Source organism: Gopherus evgoodei, chromosome 12, assembly GCF_007399415.2.
Source record: "Gopherus evgoodei ecotype Sinaloan lineage chromosome 12, rGopEvg1_v1.p, whole genome shotgun sequence".
Lineage (NCBI taxonomy): Eukaryota > Metazoa > Chordata > Testudines > Testudinidae > Gopherus > Gopherus evgoodei.
In genome coordinates this window covers 9,099,690-9,118,289 of record NC_044333.1, presented here as the reverse complement: position 1 = coordinate 9,118,289, position 18,600 = coordinate 9,099,690, and the positions used below count along the sequence as shown (strand labels likewise).

At 44.0% G+C, this 18,600-nt stretch overlaps 1 protein-coding gene across 3 annotated transcripts in view; it reads left to right on the top strand.

The window, feature by feature from the left end:
* The first annotated feature begins 15,404 nt into the window (after window positions 1-15,404).
* GNAO1 (G protein subunit alpha o1) overlaps window positions 15,405-18,600 on the top strand; it is a 301,610-nt gene continuing 298,414 nt past the window's right edge. For 2 of the 3 annotated variants that reach the window (XM_030581690.1, XM_030581689.1), the window contains exons 1-2: window positions 15,417-15,993; window positions 16,232-16,274. In XM_030581690.1, the coding sequence (XP_030437550.1) occupies window positions 15,876-15,993; window positions 16,232-16,274 (161 nt within the window). In that variant the 5' untranslated portion in view covers window positions 15,417-15,875. Of the gene's footprint in view, window positions 15,994-16,231; window positions 16,275-18,600 lie in introns of all 3 variants that reach the window. The other variant, XM_030581691.1, reaches the window with a different exon arrangement.

The window sequence follows — 18,600 nt, the reverse complement described above, 5'->3', positions numbered from 1 at the left end:
GACTGGCTCAATCACTTTTTGTTTACCTTAGATGCAAATGTATTTTCATTGTCCTTTGTTTGGAACCAAGCCATGCTGTTTTCTCATCTTCCTGTTAGCTTGATCCATGCAGACAGGTAAATCCACATTCCTTTGTCTAGGGCAGATTTGTGTGTCAGCTGCCTCTGCAACACATTTTGAGAATATCTTTCCAGCACACATGCATAACTCTTTATACACAACCCATAGCGACATCATATAGTGATATTCATGACCAAAATCTCATCCATTTTTATATGATGCTTTACAAGACACTGTTTGGCTAAACATTCTGACAACAGTGTGTTGTTCCGTTTGCTGGTTGGCATAAAGGGGACCTTAGGGTCACAAGATCTCTCTCCTATTCAATATTTGTGTTACAGATTAGTTTTCTCCAGATACATTCACTTGCACATGTGAGGCACAGATCTTATGTTGTTAATTCTTGGCCATATTAGTAATCCATCTAGATCTCTTTCTATTAGTTCTCATCCTTGTGGTGTCTGCAACCACTCTAAGTTTAGCATCCTCCACAAACCTCATGCTGTTTAGCCTCTCTTCCATGTTTGTAAATAAGACAAGGTGCCACTTATAAGTGATACAGCCTTCTAGACCCTTTACCTCCATTTCACCCATCACTGTTTATCATTGCTCTTTATTTACCATCCATTTCAGTCTATGTGAAAATATTCAGATCCAGGTGGTTTCAAACTTATTTTTCCAAGTAAGATTTTAGGAGACACTGATTCAAAAACTTTTCTAAAATTAAGATAGCTTAGATCTACTGTGTGCTCTTCACCCCATTAATTTTGTAATTCTATCAATAAAGTCATTACGTTTGTTTGTCTTAATTTGTCCTTTAATCTTCAAAAATTCTTGCATCTAACTGCTCATAGGTCTATTATCCTCCAGGAATTTACAGATTTTTTTTCTCTCAGAATGTTTATTCTCCTACATTACTAGGGATTGAAAACAGACTTTTACTGGGCAATAACTGCAAAGAACATTCTTCTCTTCTCTTTTGAAGATCAGTACCGTGTTCACATTTCCCCCAAACTTCTGCTTCAGCTCCATTTTTTTTGTAACGTTTAAAAAATTGTTAGTAGTGGAGAAATAAATTAGCTAATATCCTCCCTAAAACACCAGCCATTTAAGACTGGTGCATATTCACATTGTCTACGTGTTCTCCTATGTGTTCTTTGGTTTTGTTTTTTAATGTCATGCTGTATTTAAAAGGATTCCATTGCTTCCAGTTCTCGCAGTTGTGGTATTAAGCCACAGCCTGTGCAAAGGAAAGGTGCACAAACCCAGTGAGAGCTCCTGCAAGCATTGTGCCTAAGGCAGGGAGTAGAACAGGACTCAGAGGGAAACAGGGACTCAAACAGATTAACTAGCAATCCAAGATGACCATGATGGGTGCTGCTCTACAGCAAACTGCAGAAGCAAAGCTTGAGCAACAAGAATCTTGCATTGCAATTGTGACATCAGAGCCATGGGGATTTTAATAATATGTTAGACAGCATATGAATCCTGGCTCTGAGGCCATATACAGCAGATTTCCTAGCAATTCCTGCCATCTAGCTGTTTCCGATACTCCGATGTCAGAGCAACCTCTCCCCAGCCCAGAACAGCTCATTGCAACCGGGACTCAGTATGGAAGGGTAGAGCGGTGGCTCCCCGATATTCGTTCTTCCTGTGTACAAGGCTGGAAAACTCAGGAGTTTCCACTCAAGGATTTTTCTCCTGATTCTTTTGGTGGGTGAGGCTGAAAGTGGCAGAGGGGGTTCAGCCCGCTAACACCGGAAATCAGAAAGCCAAAGACCATCCAAAAAGGCTCTTTGTTTTTGCATTGCTGCCAGGCATCTTTTTCTTTACTTCATCCTCATGACATTAGAGGTCCAACAGAATCTGCCAAGGTCTCCCACTTCTTTTCACGGCACCCAGAACATCCCCTCGGAGAGGCACAGGAGTTAGATTTTACCACAGAGCTGAGGAACTTGTGTTAGCCAATGCTAACTCAATCTGTTTCAGTGTACAGGCTAAACCCATAAATATTTGCTAATTCCATAGGTGGCACTCTTCCCTCTAAATTCATGCTTACCCAGTTGCCCAGCATGCTATTAGGGAGCACTGAGGTATTGGGGATATCAAACTGAGATCCTGATTGATTATAATTAAATATCTGTAGCTCTTTTTGTTCATTTGTTTACAAAAACAAGGTGTTAACCTTTGTGCTCTGACCAAATTCCAGATCAGGTAACTCAATTCTGCCTGCTTAAATCTCCCCTGTAGTTTTAATTGTATATGTGATCTTTCTTCACTTCTTCTCCTAAATTGCTGGGGAATATTGTGAAGCACTGTTAAACAGCTGCCACATTCCACCTCAGAGCTGGCTGCTTGTTAGTGATGGACTGGCTCCTGTATGTAAGTATGCAGATCTGGAGTGTGCAACCACGCCAAGGTCCCTCTGCTCCTGTCCTCTTCACACAGCCCATTCAGAGACCTTCCTTCTTGGGGATACCACTGTGCAGTTTAATTACAGTGGTTCACTCCTCCAACTTTCACATACTAGTATAGTCACCGTATTGACAGTGGTATCCAGCTTGACTATCCCTTCTCCAAAAGAACTCCTTTTTGTCAGCTCCCCCTCCCCCCCACTTCTTCCCCCTGCACTTCCTTCCTGTGCTCTTTTCTCCAGTCTCTTTGTTAATGGGCTAATTTGCTCATTAGCTTCCCAGCCCCAATCTGCTCTGGTAATCAGGAATCTCTCTTCCTAATCAGGAATTCCCCAGGGGCCTAATGTGTTAATCAGTGACCAGAGTGCTGGTTCAGTTGCTGGTTCCCAGCACTCTGGCCCAGCAAGGTTTGTGAGGTGCTCTGAGATCCTAGTGAGAACAGGTGCTACGCCATGTCATTATTAATAGTGAATGCCGCTTTTTCCCAGAAACAGTAGTAATGATGGGGGATTCGGCGCCTGTGGCAAGCTGATACATTTGCATCCTTTCCATTGCCTTTACGCAGACCTTCCAATGTGATTCTTTATGCAAAACTCTTATACCGGAGACATGATCATAATGGGATTTTTTTCTCCCATTGATCTACTCTGTTGAGCATCTTCTGATATCTATACATGTCTAATTATATATATCAGTAATTGCTTTGGTGCAAAAAATGCATCAATAACTAATAATACAAGCTAGGATTATGAAAGGGAACTAGGGGCCCAGCTCCCATTGAATTTCAAAGGATTTGGGTGCCCGTTTGAAGCAGCCACAGTCTTTAGAATTTTGTTCAGAGACATGCCTCACTGGTTCCCTCAATGTATTTCCATTGGTCAGACTTTTGGCAAATCAATCTGCGTTCTCTTAGAAGAGGAAAAGCTGGAGACTTGCATGCAGTTTTCTGTAGCACTGACAAGAAAATTAGTAAAAATGATATATATTACAGTAATGCCCGGAGGTGTCAACTGGCATTGGGATCCTACTGTGCTAGGCGCTGCCCAACCCCCTACTGAGAGATAGTCCTAGCCCTGAATTGCTTACACGGTAAATACACAAGACAAAGGGTGAGAAGGGAAACAGTGGCACCACCTCAAATCAGTGGTAGAATCCAGGTCCCTGGACTCCCAGTCCAGTGTGCTAGCCAGTAGATCATGCTGCATTCTTATGAAACATCACTTAGTTCCCTATTCCTCATCTCACTTCTCCCAGGTAGACCCATGAAGCCATTGACTTCAATGGGCCTTCGTATGGGTACAGAGCTCTGTCTACACAGAAAGGCATTGCAGGATCTGGGCATATATGTGATAAAAATATTAACTCTTAACCTCAGTCTGCATGTGAGTAAAGTTACTTATATGAGACTTTCCTCATTGGAGGAATGTTGGAAGGATTGGGCCCTTATACAACTTTATTATACATAGAGCTTAAGTTTAACAGCAAATATTGTATAATTAATTACAAGTAATTGCTACCATTTCCCCACACTAAACCTTTCCCTGTGTTTAATGTAGAACCATTAATTTGTGTTCTTTCGTTTGCAAAATGTAATAACGTGTATAAAAGAAGCTGTTAGGTTTCGAAGTGAGCCATCAGTCTCGGAAACAGTATGTTGTAATGCTGGGAGTTCACGGTTGCAGCTACTGCACCACCACAACATTGAATCACTTGGACTGGAGGAAGCACTTGGTAGGTGTTCAAATACCAGTCTGATGAGCACAAATGTCCAGTGGGATGGATGGATGGATGGATGGATAGACTCAGCTAGTTCATTTCCAGGTGCTCCTGTGAAAAGAATCAGGATTTATTACACCACTCAGAAACCACTCTTGCTGGATAGACATAGTTAGATGAGCCTAGGATAATCCCAGAGTGATTAACTGTTGGAACAAACTACCAGGAGAAGTCACGGATTCTTTACCTCATGAAGCCTTCAGAGCACACTGGCTGCCTTTGAGCTCCATACAGAAGTGACTGGATGAAATTCTATGGTTTGGGTTACACGGGAGCTCACACTAGATGAGGTTATAGTCTCTTCTGGACTTAAAGTCTCTGAATCACTGAGTCTCAAATGTAACTTGAAAACCTTCATTAACGGCAATTCCACGACACCCTTGGCAATGGCTTCACTGCTACATTGTTCTCAAGGTTAGCTAGTTTTTCGAACATTTAATCTGAAGTTTCCTGGCTGCAGCTTGGCTGGATGACTTATTTCTTCCATCCCTCCTGGCTGACTAGCGTGAATATGTGCCTTCATGTCTTGGTAAGGAAGGTGATAGTCCTGTATCTCCCAATCATCTTCCTTTCTCTGGGCAGAGCATGCCTCATTCTCTCAACAAACACATCTGTCTTAGAGATGCACCCAGGTCACCAAATGCAGAACTGGATTTGGCTCTAAGCCTGGACTTCCCCAAAGTTTGGGGTTGGTGTTTCAATTTGGCCTATTATAGAGATAGGCCAGAGTAATGTAGTGATTTGGGGGGGCAGATTCACTGCCCATTAAGTCTGCTTTCTGCTGGTTTCATTGCAGAGGACTCCTTGGTAGCATGGGTCAGTGCAGCAGCTCCTAGACACTTACTGGCCACGCTATAGGGATATAGCCAGGAGAGCTGCTACAGCCACCTGATCTCCAGCTTTCATAACAGCTCCTTTGTTCCTTAGGCAACTGATATAAGACAGAGCAGCCCAAATGATGCTCTATCTAATGCTGGCCTGCAGGACCATGGATTTGCAAAGCTGGCTTCATGTCACCTTTGCCTCCCACATCCCCAAAATGCACTGAGCACAGCTTTGCCAGGGCCATAAATCCGCTTTCCATTATCTTGATCTGAATGTAGATGAACTCCAAAGTTCAAAGTGAGCAAGAAGGGACAGAGCATGGGCAGAGCTTTGGCTCTGCTCCCATCCCACCCCACCCAATGTGCCAACCAGCACAACTGAGCTAGCGTAAGTGGATGGTATATCTGCTGCTGATATAGCTCAGACACAGATTACCACCCCTCCCCCAAAGAGAAGCAGGAAGGGAATTGTGCCTCAGGGGTGGGAGCACAATGCCCCCCAGGGTTATTCCTTGGGTGGTACAGTTTATGCACCACCCCTTGCTCATACCCCAGTCTAAAGGTATAATCTAGCCCTAAAGTAGTGCAAAAATGTTGGCTCTTCTGGGTTAACTAAGGTGCTCCTGTCTATGTTATTTTGGGCCACCATTTACATCAGCAGAATCAGCAGGTGAACTGAGCATTAAACTCACAGCAAATAATTTACTCAGCAATGCGGCCTCTTTTTCTGCTCATGAAATGTCTTTGAGCATATCATAATTTCCTTAAATTTATTCATTATTTCAATTTATTCGACCCAGATTTGGTTCCCCTGTATGGATGGATTGGGAGCAGTTTGCTGCAAGTGTCTCACAGTAGATCAAGTTATGCTTATTCGTGTAGCTGTGTTTGGCCACATAAATCACAGGGTATAGTTCCGGCTCATTCACTGAACAAGTGTCACTTTTGCTTGGTTGGATGGCAGTTCTAGGAGGAATCGGATCACCCCACTATTTTTTAACCTCATTTGTTTGTTGATATTTAAATTAACTTCACTGGATTATTTTGAGATCATTAGCTCAGAGAAAGAGAAACTGACACAAGGATGAGACCCAAAGAGTTTGATTTACAATACCCCTAGAGCAGAGCAGCCATAAATGAATAGAGTATCTTCTTGCCTTTGCTAGGACCACAGGCAGGAACAGATTCAGGATCATGACCGTGCATCCAGCAGGACATAAATCCAGAAAGCCAGCAGGTCAGGATTGTACCTAGGATATAGAGGATCTATAGCTTTCACGCTAATCTCCAAATCTACCACAATCAGAGATTATTATCCAGCATAACAAACAGCAGCTAAATCCTTTCTTAGTGTTTGCCTTACAGAAAATACAATAGGCTAAATTTAAATTAATTCCTGGTGTAAGCCTATTTAAAGCAATGGAATTATACCCAGCATGATTTTGTCCCCAGTAGCTTCACCCAAGCTATTTGAAACTATGCATGCCTGGGCCAGATCCTGCTGCATTTTGACATCCAGAGCAAAAAACCCATTCACGTCAATTGTGCAAGGTTAAGCCAAAATGGTCGTTCACCAAAACTTGTGTTATAATGGTTTTTACCCATAGAAACTTCCATTGCCCTCCAAACTATGGGGGGAGAGTGAGTGAAAAGACCCCAAAGCAGGAATTCTTACACACTTATCAATGTAGCACCAGCAAACAAGGATAACTTTCCCCAAACAGATGACCATTCCAACATAAAAGAGGCTATTAATTTAGCTTACATTTATGGAGAGCTGTTCACCCTCAAAGGATCCTTAAGCACTTTCCAAACTATGCATACACACATGGATCATGTTGCCAGCTACTGCAATGCAGCCACTTCTGGGATTGGAACGAGCCAGCTGTTTAACAGTTCACAACAACACTGCCCATGGCTTCGGAGAGGAAGCGAAAAATATCATATTCAAAAGGAACTGCAGGGAGAATTTAAAAACACAGAATTAAATGGCTATCCTGGCAACCCTCATTGGTGCAGCATGTCAGGATCCTAGCAAGTTGTCAAAAGCCACTGTGAGCCCTGAGTGTAGGAGAAACTAAGGCAGCTATGTATCCTGACATCAATCCCCAGGAAGCTTGTGGTGGCATCAATTTGGTGGTTTGACTACAGCTGCCATACCACTATATCAATGCCAATTGGAATTAACTTAGCATATCTTTAAATGCATCCACAGCCACAGAAGAAGCACTTTCAATCAAGTGGAGAGACACAGGATGGGATTTCCCCCCACCCCACACACACCTTTGGGTCTTTCAGGAAAGCAGCCAAATATATCCTGAATCACCTGGCCCACTACAGAAGCTTGGTTCATGCTTTTCTTGCTGAATATGTATTTTTATTTCATCTTGAGTTGCTAATGCAGATCTTTCCTTCTAATTAGCCAAACACAGATACTGGGCGTGAAATTGGAAGTTAAGTGCCTAAATACTTTTGTGAATCCCACCCTAAGGATGCAATCCTGACCCCACTGAAGTCAAGGTGAATTTTGCCCTAGACTTCAGTGGGGCCAAGGTTTAACCTTAAGGGTATGAGATCCCACAAACCTTACTGAGGTTGCACATGTAAATACGTTTTACAGTGTCTTCTAAACATGGTCAGATTCTGTCTCTCTCTAATCTTTTGACCTCACTTGTTTTACAGCTGATACTCCAACAAATGCAAGCAATTTGGCATTTGCCTTTCTTACAGTACTATCCCATTCTTGACTAGTATTCAATTTTTTCATCCATTAGAATCCCCCAGATCCTCTCTGTCAGCACATCTTCAGTGTCATTTGTATTCTTCCATTTGCATCAGAGTAAAAAGTCCAGACCAGAGTCTATGGTGTGGGATAGAACTGTTGCAACAAAGAAATCTAGCATTATTACTACATAATATTACGAATGCTGACATTGCACTTGAAAAATAAATGCTTATTTTAAATATTTTATTACATATTGCTGATACAGAAACACAAATGACTAGATTACACATGGAGAGAGGTTAAGTGTGAAAAAATGGTATAAATTATTTTTAACTAATTATAGAATATTTGTCTTAGCAGTGAAGCTTTATGAGCTGAAAAGTTGTACACGTTAGTGTTTTTTATAGTATACACATTTGTTTCCTTCAATAGCAGCACTCACATAAGTAAAGACAACTCATGTGAGTAAGGGCTTGTGTCCTAAGATCTGTGTAAAAACAAAAAAGGTCTCCCTTGTATTGTAATGGAGCATTTTAAAAGGTAGGCCCTGATCCTGCATTTCATGATAGCATTATGGACCAACTGCTGCACATGTGCTATCAACTGCATGGTCAATATCTTTTAAATAAAAATGTTTCAAAATGTAGTTGTAGTACTTTAAATTTACTTTAATCACACCTGGAGAATGATAGTTTTATGTACACACAGGAATCACAAGTGAGTCTGTTTGTCTGTCCCTCTGAATTTGAGCAGGATTTATTTCATTACCCCTAAATCACCATTGTTGATGACTGGGAATCAGGACTAACTAGCCTGGAACATCTTTATCTGCATTAGTCCACAACTCTCCATAGCAGCTTGCTCAAGTGCTGAACCATCGTTGTGTTTTAGAATTTTCTAATACAGAACTTTGATGGAAGTTAACTTTCTTCACCACCTCTAATTCTGTTCTATTCAACTTCTCACAGTGCCCACAATCACAGTGGTAACAAATGTTCTGTCCTTGTTGACCAAAAAGAGTATTTAGCTCTTGTCCTCTTTATAGCATCACATTATGCTGGAACCAAATTGGGTCGGAGGAGTAGGAAATGGTGCTACTCTACTTTAACTTCATCTCAAATCCCAGCCTCTAGTGTAGGCATTTCTCTTTTACAGCAGGCCTGAGTGTTTCTGCTAAAAATGATCATCAGGAAAATAGTTAACTATTTAGATAGTGAGATTCTTTGGGCAAAGACCTTGTCTTTTTATCTGCCTTGCACCGGCTGATATTATATAAATAATAATGTTGACATTTAAAGATTCATTAGGAATCAAAGTGAATCGTTATTGACGAGAATAGCAGTAGCATATGCCTCCTTCAAAATAATCGCTCAAATTCTCTTCTCATTTATATTGCTGTAAATCTGGAGTAATGCCTCAGACTTCATTATTTTGGGCTAATTGTGGACTCACAAAGGCAATACACTGGGTCTTATTTGGGAGGTATTTCCACAACTGAGTCAGAAACTTTTTTTTCTTTTCCATGAAAGCTTAAATTCTGCAGAGGCTGATGGGGCTTCCAGAGAACGTGCTGGTGTAGCACATAGCATGGAGTAATGGTTCAGTCCAATCATCATCTTGGTGTGTTTGTGGACAGTCACCATGTCTTCTTTCACTGTTTACTTCACAGAGAACCAAGGCTGCTCTTTTCAGCTTTCCTGAGAGGTTTTCCAAGAGCTCTATACCTTTGTGTTCTTCACGTGGTGGCCAAAATTGAATGCAAAACTTCAGTGGAGATTCAGGACAGAGCGCAGTGAAATCTCTCTCTTTGGGTTTTGGACTGTGTCCCATCACCCTCATATATGAACAACAGCCTTCTTATAAACGTGATTGGCAATAGCAAAGTCCGTAGTGGGCTTCATGGAGTTTCTGGCTTTGCTCCCTTTTGAAGTTATAGGAAGCTTGGCAACAGGATTGTTTTTCAAAGGGGTTGAAAGGAGATGAGAGCAATAGTCGGTGTTATTCTGGTGAGGGTAGAAAAGTTTTAGCAAAGAGGAAGATTTTACAGTATCAGATTCCGGCCCCATCTAGTCCCTTGAACGTGCTTGTTCTACAGATGGTGCTCCTATACATGCAAATAATACGGCATTTGTGTTTCTTATGATCGAATCTCATTCTTGAGTCATATGCAACTCAACACCTCCCCAACCCCGATCCTGTTTGTACATGTTTTGTGAAGTTGGTACTTTGCAATACAGTGGGCTGAATCCTGATGGATCCTTACTCCGTTTGGATTTCTCTCACACTCAGGCAACCTGTGCAGAGAGTGAGTAAGAATCTTTGTGATTTGCCCCAAATATTTGAGCATTTCACTATTCCTTCCTCTGTCAACCACTTAACCTTTTTGGCATTATCATCTCCCGTTGTATTGATGTCAGTCCATTTCTCCAATTTAGTGACATCAGGCTGAATTTTAATCCTGTCTTCCATGATATAACTAGGTTTAACTGGGAGGAACTGAAAAATTAGGCTGAATAGCCAGAGACACTTCCTAATGGTGTTATCTGCTAGCATGTGTAACTGTCTCCCAGTGAAATTGGTGGAAGTTCCATTACTAGAGACATTTAAACCTAAACTGGAAAAACACTCTACACCATAGTAAAGGAATCATCTTGCCATAGGAGTAATAATAATATTGACCTAGGACATAACTGATGCCTCCTCTCAATATTATTATGATTTATTACTTAGGTTGTGGAGGCATCCAAAAGATCCTAGGCACTTTCCAGACACTGAGGGGAAGGGTAACATTTTTAAGTGCCCTACTTTCTCAGGCCCAGATTCTCACAAGGTATTTGGGCTCAATCCCCTCAATTATAGCAAGAGTTAGGTGACTAAGTACCTCTGCGGGGCTGACTCTTAGGCATTGATGTAACTTTTGAAAATTTTGCCCAACCACCCTAGAGGAATTCCTAACACACATCCCACTGGCGTTTGCCTTGCATCAGGACTGAGTGAAAACCGAGGCTTCGATTGTCTCACCACCCTTACGTGGCTGCACAGGGAAGTAAGAGGGAGTATGTCCCCCTTTGCATTCCTGCTTACTCTGCTCAGCTTATAACTCTGGGCATGAAGGAGAAAGCCAGGGCTACCACCCCACTACTCCCCCTCTGTGAGAAAGTGGCCAGGGAGCGGGTGGAGAGGAAAAGTGGAAGAATTTTAGTATTTCCCCTATCCCATTAACTCACCAGCCAGAGTATCCAGTCAGATTCACGGGGTGGAGTAAGATGCCCAATGGACATGTGAAAATAGCTTGCTGTTCTTCCAGAACAAGAGGCAAATTGGAAGGGAAACAATACCTTTGCTTCTGCTCAAGCACTACCGCTTGCTAGGGTGTGAGCCCAAAGTCACAGTGCAGCTCTGAGCGAAGACTTCAGCATGTTTATTATTCTAGCTAGCCAATCATTCATTAGTTTTATAGTAATTCCATCCAGTCTGCCTTTCACTCATTTCCTCACAATAATGCTATGTGGAATTGTATCAAATATCAGACTGAAACTGAAATGCTAACCCTCCGCTGCATTTCCGATATCAGCTACGCTTGTTATCCTCTCACAGAAAGAAATTAAGTTAGTTTGGCAGATAGGTTTCAGATGAATCCATAGTGTCTACTATTTACCACTTTATTATCCTTCAGCTGTGTACAAATTGATTGCTTTATTAATTGTTCCAGCACAGGGGTTGAAAAATCCACTCATCTAAAGTGAGTAGGAAACTGTCGGTGCTGCATCCGTATTGGAGAATTTAATTTTTCATTAAAAATGTGTGCAGCCTTTACGTTCAGGAAGATAAACTTAAAAGTGTGAATTGGTAACAGTGCTGTCTTCTTAAGTTTATAGAGAAAAAGCTTCATTGTAGGGCTGGTCAGAGAATGTTGTTTTTTTTTTCTCCACGGAAAATGATAGTGATTTTTTTTTTCATCTTCATCTACATTTTCAACTATTTATCCATAACAAAAATCCAGAAACCAAACAGTTTTCAGGGTTCATCACTTTTCATACTGATCTCAGGCTGGTAGTTTTAATCCTCAGGTTGGTAAATTTTCCAAGCTCTGATCAGGTATTGACATTAAATTCTTATTACATTCACATCATTCACTGGAGTAACACTGATGTGCACCTGGGAGAAGAATTTGGTTCACTGGTCTGTAATTCTGCAAGTCTGCGTGTTTTCTTACTTGCATAAATAATTGAATATATTTACCCTTCCCAGTTCTCTGAGACTTTATCTCTTATCCGTGGGTTCTAAGAAATGAGTTCAAACTTTACTTCTGATAGTTCCGTTAAGACTCTACAGTGAATTTTGTTGGGTCCTACTCATCTAGGGTGACAAGATGTCCCGATTTTATAGGGACAGTCCCAATATTTGGGGCTTTTTCTTACAAAGGCTCCTATTACCCCGCCACTCCTGTCTCGATTTTTCACACTTACTCTCTGGTCACTCTATACTCATCTGAATTTGCTCACATTATTTGGTGTTCTTTAATCTTTCTCTTCCTGATTCTGCCTTAAAACCTCTCCTTTGCCTCATTAACTATCGGCTATATTCTTCTCCTCCACCTAGTATGTCAGAAGGGGAGATAGACAACCCAGTTCTGAAGCCAGAAGGGAAGTTGTATGGAGATGTTCTTCCCATGAGAGATGTTCCTCTCTTTATTCCATGGTAGCTGTGATGAAGATCAGATTCCCATAGCTGGGAAGGGATGTGGGCAACGGAAAGGTGGAGGAGCCAGAGGAGTAGCCACTGTACATGGCATGTTCTTCTTGCAAATAATCAGGAAATTCAGTGTTTCAAGCATGATAAATTAGTGCTGCGAGCAGGAGCCTCAGGAATTACCTAAATCAATGTAGCAGAGTAGAGAAGAAAGCCAGAAGAGGCAAGGAAACAGGCCGGAATGTGGAAGGCCAGCCATCTATGGATTTATGGCCCGCATTTACCAACCGGAGCATGTGGGGCTGGCCACTCCTCTTTCCAGATCTGTTCTGCCGCAAGCCCTGTTTGCCTGGGTGGGGCAATGCGGCACAGTGGTGGCAGCTGAGGATTTTCTAAGGCATGATTCATAGGATTTGGCCCCATGTTTGTATAAGCCTCATATGATGATTAACACTTTTAGAGAAGGCTGAATAAAAGTAGCTGGTAAGCATTCTTTCCTTCCCTTTCACATCTGTTATTTCCTTTCCCTCACTGTTAGGAAGCAGACCTCCCTTTGCCATCTTCTTGTGTCTTATCTATTTATAACATGGTCTTTTGTTCCTTCTTACATCCTTTGTCAATAACCCTCCATTTTGTTCATTGGCCTGTGTGGTGCATTTTATCTCTATCTATCCTTACTAACTTTCTATGTTTGCATTCATCAATGTTATCTCTCTAGATATCATTCATGCTCAGACATCACAACCACCATCAACTTTATGGGTTAAAATGGAATATAAATATCACCTGGCTGCAATACCATGAAGGAGTTTTAAACAATACCATTATTTACCCTACTAATGCTTTCTGTTCTCTTCTGTTTCATAATTTTTATTTAGAATCTAACTGATAAAATTAGTCAGGAAATACAGAATGTAGCTGGCTGGAATTCCAAGACAACTGTCAGGTTTGCGTGTGGAGAATAATAATACAAATTAGAAAAAAAAATCATCCAGCAAGGAGGGTTCATTTGGTTAGCTTGCATGGGATGGCCCACGAGGAAACTAATTCTGCTCATTGTACTGATGCCAAACAAATCCAAAATATTAACAAAAATTGTGAAACTAGAGTATCTAAAGTCAGGCACCTACATCTTTCAGATTAAATGGCATTGGTCAAAAAGATTTGACAGTTTATATGCAAAGATTGGAACTAATAAAATCTAATAAATAAATAAAATGATCATTCTTGTGTATCTTTTTACATGTTAAAGGGACTGTCAAATTAAAAATTCTCTGTTGAAATAATCATTTTATTACTAACATACTGGATTATTAAAACAGAGAGAGTGTTAAATATTTAATTCATTTTTTACCATAAATGCTCTATTTATTTAGGTATCCTGTATTATGGAAATAAACTAGTCAATTTTACTTCAGTTTCTAGTCAATTTCATCTTTTGTTTCCAGTGCAGTAGCATAATGCCGCAAAACCTGGGAGCCAAACAATGTAGAAATTCACTTTCAGGTTAAAAAAACCCCAAACTGTTTGCATTGATTATTTCTAAGTATTATGAACTATTTCTATTAATGTTTGGAGTTTTACAAAACAAAACAAAAAAATCTAAATGTTGTGCCCAAACACTGACAGAGTCCCTTTTGGTGATTAATCTAATGACATCAATCAATGTTTAACGACTCTTCCTTCCAACTCCCCTCACCCCCCCAAAAAAATCCCCAGCTAAAAACTGCACACAACCACATGAAGAAAGAAAAGAAACAAGGTAATTAACACCTTGCTGCATAAACCTGAGGTGAGATTAGGGAAACTTTTTCTCATTTCATTCACCCCCAGTAACAATTTTGCATAGGCCTAAAAGGATTCATCCCTGCAATCATATATATTTCATAGAATCATATATTATGCTTTATATGACAGCAGCACCTATAGGCTCGAACCAAGACAGGGAACCCACAGTGCTAGGCACTGTACATGCATAGAAAAAGAGACAGTCCCTGCCCCCAAAGAGTTTACAAAAGGGTGGGAGAAAGGAAGCTATCTTCCCATTTTATAGAGGGGAAACTTAGGCATGGAAAAAAGCAAATGACCTGTCCAAGGCCAACATAGAAGGTGACAAAAGTAGGAATATACCTAGCTCTCCTGCAGCCCAGGCTAGAGCCTTTCCTCTCCCAATTATCAAAGTTAGCAACAGAAAAGACCTATTTGCTACAAAATACATACATAATGAGAATAGGAAGTTACACTTCCAAATTGTCCAAGGTCACACAGTGAGCACCCATCCCCTGCCAGTGTTTGAACTGGAGGAATTAAAGGGAAGGACAGACCTTTAAATGTCCCTGTAGCCTACTGGGCCTGGGAGAGCTTTCCGGGGTGGTGGGGTGGGGAATCAAATGGAGACAATGGCATGTTGTCCACCCAAGGGCTCCTAGCCCAGACTCCCTCCCTCTAGACCCCGCTCCAGTTGTGCTCAGCGCTGCCCTGGGGGGGAAGGGCAAGTGGGGGCAATTTGCCCCAGACCCTGCACCCCCCCAAGAGACTATAGTATTCTATAGTATTGAAACTTTTTTTATGCAAGGGGCCCCTGAAATTGCTTTGCCCCGGGCCCCTGAATCCTCTGGGCAGCCCTGTTGTGCTCCAGCTCTTCCAGGCTGCAGAACCCTCGGGCAGGAGACAGACCCTCTCCTAAGGGGCCACTAGGGCGAGGCCCCTTTAAGAACCGCCGCCCATTACCCTGGCCTCGCGCGCCGCGGGGGCCGGCTGCACCTGTGAGAACGGACCAGGCGCGCGAGCCCCCCGCCCCGTGCAGACGCACGGCTACACTAACGGCAGCAGCAGCGCCTCGTGGGGCGCATGCGCGGGCGGGCGCTGCGGACGTCACCGAGGCAGGCGAGCCCGTGAGTGCGGACCCCTGGCGCACGCTCCCTCGCTCGGGCTCGCGCTCTCTCCCCTTCTGCTTCTCTCTCCGCCAGGAGCCGCCGAACGATGCGATCGCTCGCAGCCAGCGCCGCCGCCGCCCATTAGAGACCCCTCCCCCCCGCCTGCCTTCCAACAAAAACCCTCCCGCCAGAGCAGGACCCACCCTTTCCCCTCCCCCCCACCGAACCCTCTTCCTCCTCCTCCTCCTCCTCCTCCATCGGGAAGAGCTCAGCCTTTTCTGCACCAGCCCCAGTGCCTGCCTGCAGCCCGGCTCCCACTCGGATGCATTGATTGCTAGAGAGAGAGGTAACGGAGGGGAGGACAGCAAAGAAAGGAAAAAAGGGGGGGACACATTTGGTTGCCCAGATTTTTTTCCCCTGGGGGGTGATTTTTTTCCCCCTTTCCCTCGGAGTGTCTGAGAAGGGGGGAGGCGCCCGCCGAGAGGTGTGTTTTTTCTGGGGGGCCATCATGGGATGTACACTGAGCGCAGAGGAGAGAGCCGCCTTGGAGAGGAGCAAAGCGATCGAGAAGAACCTCAAGGAGGATGGGATCACCGCCGCCAAAGACGTGAAATTACTCCTGCTAGGTAAGCGGCGGCTCCCCCCCCCCACCCCGACCCCGACCCTCCCACCGCCTCCCTGCCCCTGTGCTGAAGTCAGGCTTCTTCCCCGGCTGTGCACATTCTGCCCTGGGAAACTCTGTCTTTCGCCAAGATCACCCCCCCCCATCCATTAACCCAGCTGCTCTCCCTCCTATGTCATCTCCCTGATCTCCTTCTAGTGTCACGCTCACCGGCTCTTTCCTTTCTGTGTCTGTCCCCACAGGGGCTGGAGAATCTGGGAAAAGCACCATTGTGAAGCAGATGAAGTAAGTCCTTTGGAGCGAGTGCCCCAAAAGCGTTGATCGTTTACCTTAACAAAAAAATTGGCATTCCCCTGTTGCTTTTCTTTTCTTTTCTTTTCTTTTCTTTTTTGGAGGAGGGAGGTTGGCAAGAAGGCGATTCTTTAGTTGTAAGAATGCCTCCGACCGCCATATTTATGTAAGCCTTATTGTTATTATTTTGTGGCTTTGTGGACCCATTGTCATGGCACATCTGTAGCCGTGATTTCTGGTTGGGAAAGAAGATGGAGGGGGATCCAGCCCTTTGCCCACCATGGACGATCAGGTGTCTGCTGTTCATGGGGTTGGTGCTGAATTGAAGGTGGTGTGGTTTCTCTTTTCTTTCTCACAAGGTGTGTGTCAGGTGAGGGAGGATTGCGGGGGGGGATTCCCAGATGATGTGAATGGCACAGATGTAACCAGGGCACCACCATTAAACATAACCACTGTCGATTAAGATTAATGTCAGTTTTTATCTCCCTCCCCTCAACGTACACACTCCCTTCCTTGTTTGAGCTCCTGACATGGGCTGCTGGGTTGGCCCTCTGGCATTTATTTGTTTGTTTCTTTACAAAATCTGCCTGTAATGCGGATTTAAAGCAAGGCTTGCTGCCACTCAAAGCCCCTTTTCCCCGAGATTTCAGCCTTTCCTCTTAATTAATTAGAGATGAATTTGGCTCCTGATCACCAATTAAAATTAAAGGGGGATTTAAAAAAAACAACAGAAAATAATAATTAAACCACAAGGAAACCGGCTCCTTTATAAAAGCGCTGGCCGCTTCGGGAACATGATCCCCCCTTCCCCCTCCATCAACCAGTTCTCCTGAGCTGGGGTGTGTTTTAAATCTCCCGAGGCTGTCTGGAAGCAAGTGACGAACCGCTGTGGCTGTGTGGTGCTGGACTCGCCCAGGGGTTCTGCTGTGACACCTTTGCACGCGCGCACACACACACGCACACACACACGCTTTTGCTAATGAGGCAGTTGCTGTGCAATAGACAGAAAAAAAATGGTTCTTTTCCCCAGTTGCCACCGTGGCTGGAGAGTGAGTGCCTCCCCTAGGCGAGGTGGGGCCGGCTAGCGAAAGGGGATGAGGGGATTTCTCCTTTCACAAGGCCTTAAAAAAAAGAAATAAATCTCAGCTTTTCCCTGGAACAGATGTGACCAGCTCGTTCGAGGTGGCGCCATCACTGCACAGCCCCTGATCGCAGCCTTGGGAATCCCTCTCCTGTCCTGTAATATTTGACACGGGATGGGAGGAGGGTGTTATTATTTATTTCTTTGCACAAGGATCATTGCAAAAGGAGCTTCTGCTGGGAGGGCCCCGCCGATCCCCTGCTCCCCTGGGGGCTGCTCAGAAGTGGGTGTGGTGGGCGGTTATTTGCCAGCTGCTGCTGGCCACCTGCATGGGGGGGCCGGACCCCCTATGCAGCTCGGAAAGGGTTTGAGCAGAGGAGCGGGGGGCTTTGCCTGCAGAGCAGCTGCCGCCCCGGGTTGGTCCCCGCGCCGCGGGGCGAGCGGTGAGATTTCAGGCGGTTCAAGTGGTGGACAGCGCCCAGCAGAGCCTGGAAAAGTCGATTGGCTCGGGGAGCTCGGCAGCGCTCGGCAAGGCTCGGCGGCGTTCGGAAGCAGTCGGGAGAAGCCGAACGGGCTCGGAAATGGCCGAAGGGGTTCGGGGCCGCTTGGCGTTCCATGCATTTTGGATCGAAGGGCGCCGATCCGCCGGCTCCCGTTGCAGGCAACGGGGGGGAGTATTGCCATTGACTGCAAACGGGAACAGGATCGGGCCCTTCTCTTCCCAGCCCCACCCCGCTCTCTGCCGAGGTGCCACACAGAGGACTGGGGTGGGGGTACTGACTGTGCTCTGGGCTGACACCCAGAAAAACTAGGCCCTGCCTCTCAGTCGCTCCGAGAAAAATAAGGCTTCTTCCAGAGGGGTAATGACATATTCCACTTCCCAGTGATTGTATTGAGGCAGGAGATCTAGGAAGAAAACTCTCCCTGTCTCCAGAAGCTTTGGCAACCCTGTGCGTCTCAAATGGCTTTTTTATATTGATATGTTTGTGTTTCAGTAAAGACTACATGCTCAGCTTTTGCTGCTTGGAAAGACGGTTTTGCAAACAGTCCACATGGTTTTGCCCTTTGGTTCATTGGCAAATTTGGAGTGGGAAGGGGCTACTGCAAATAAATACCAATACATTGTTAAATGTGTCAGTGGGATCTATTAGATTGTCCGCAGTAGACCTATACAGGAACGACTTTGTGTGTGCATGCTAACGTCCACAGATCTACCACTTCCCTTCAACCAAAACACAC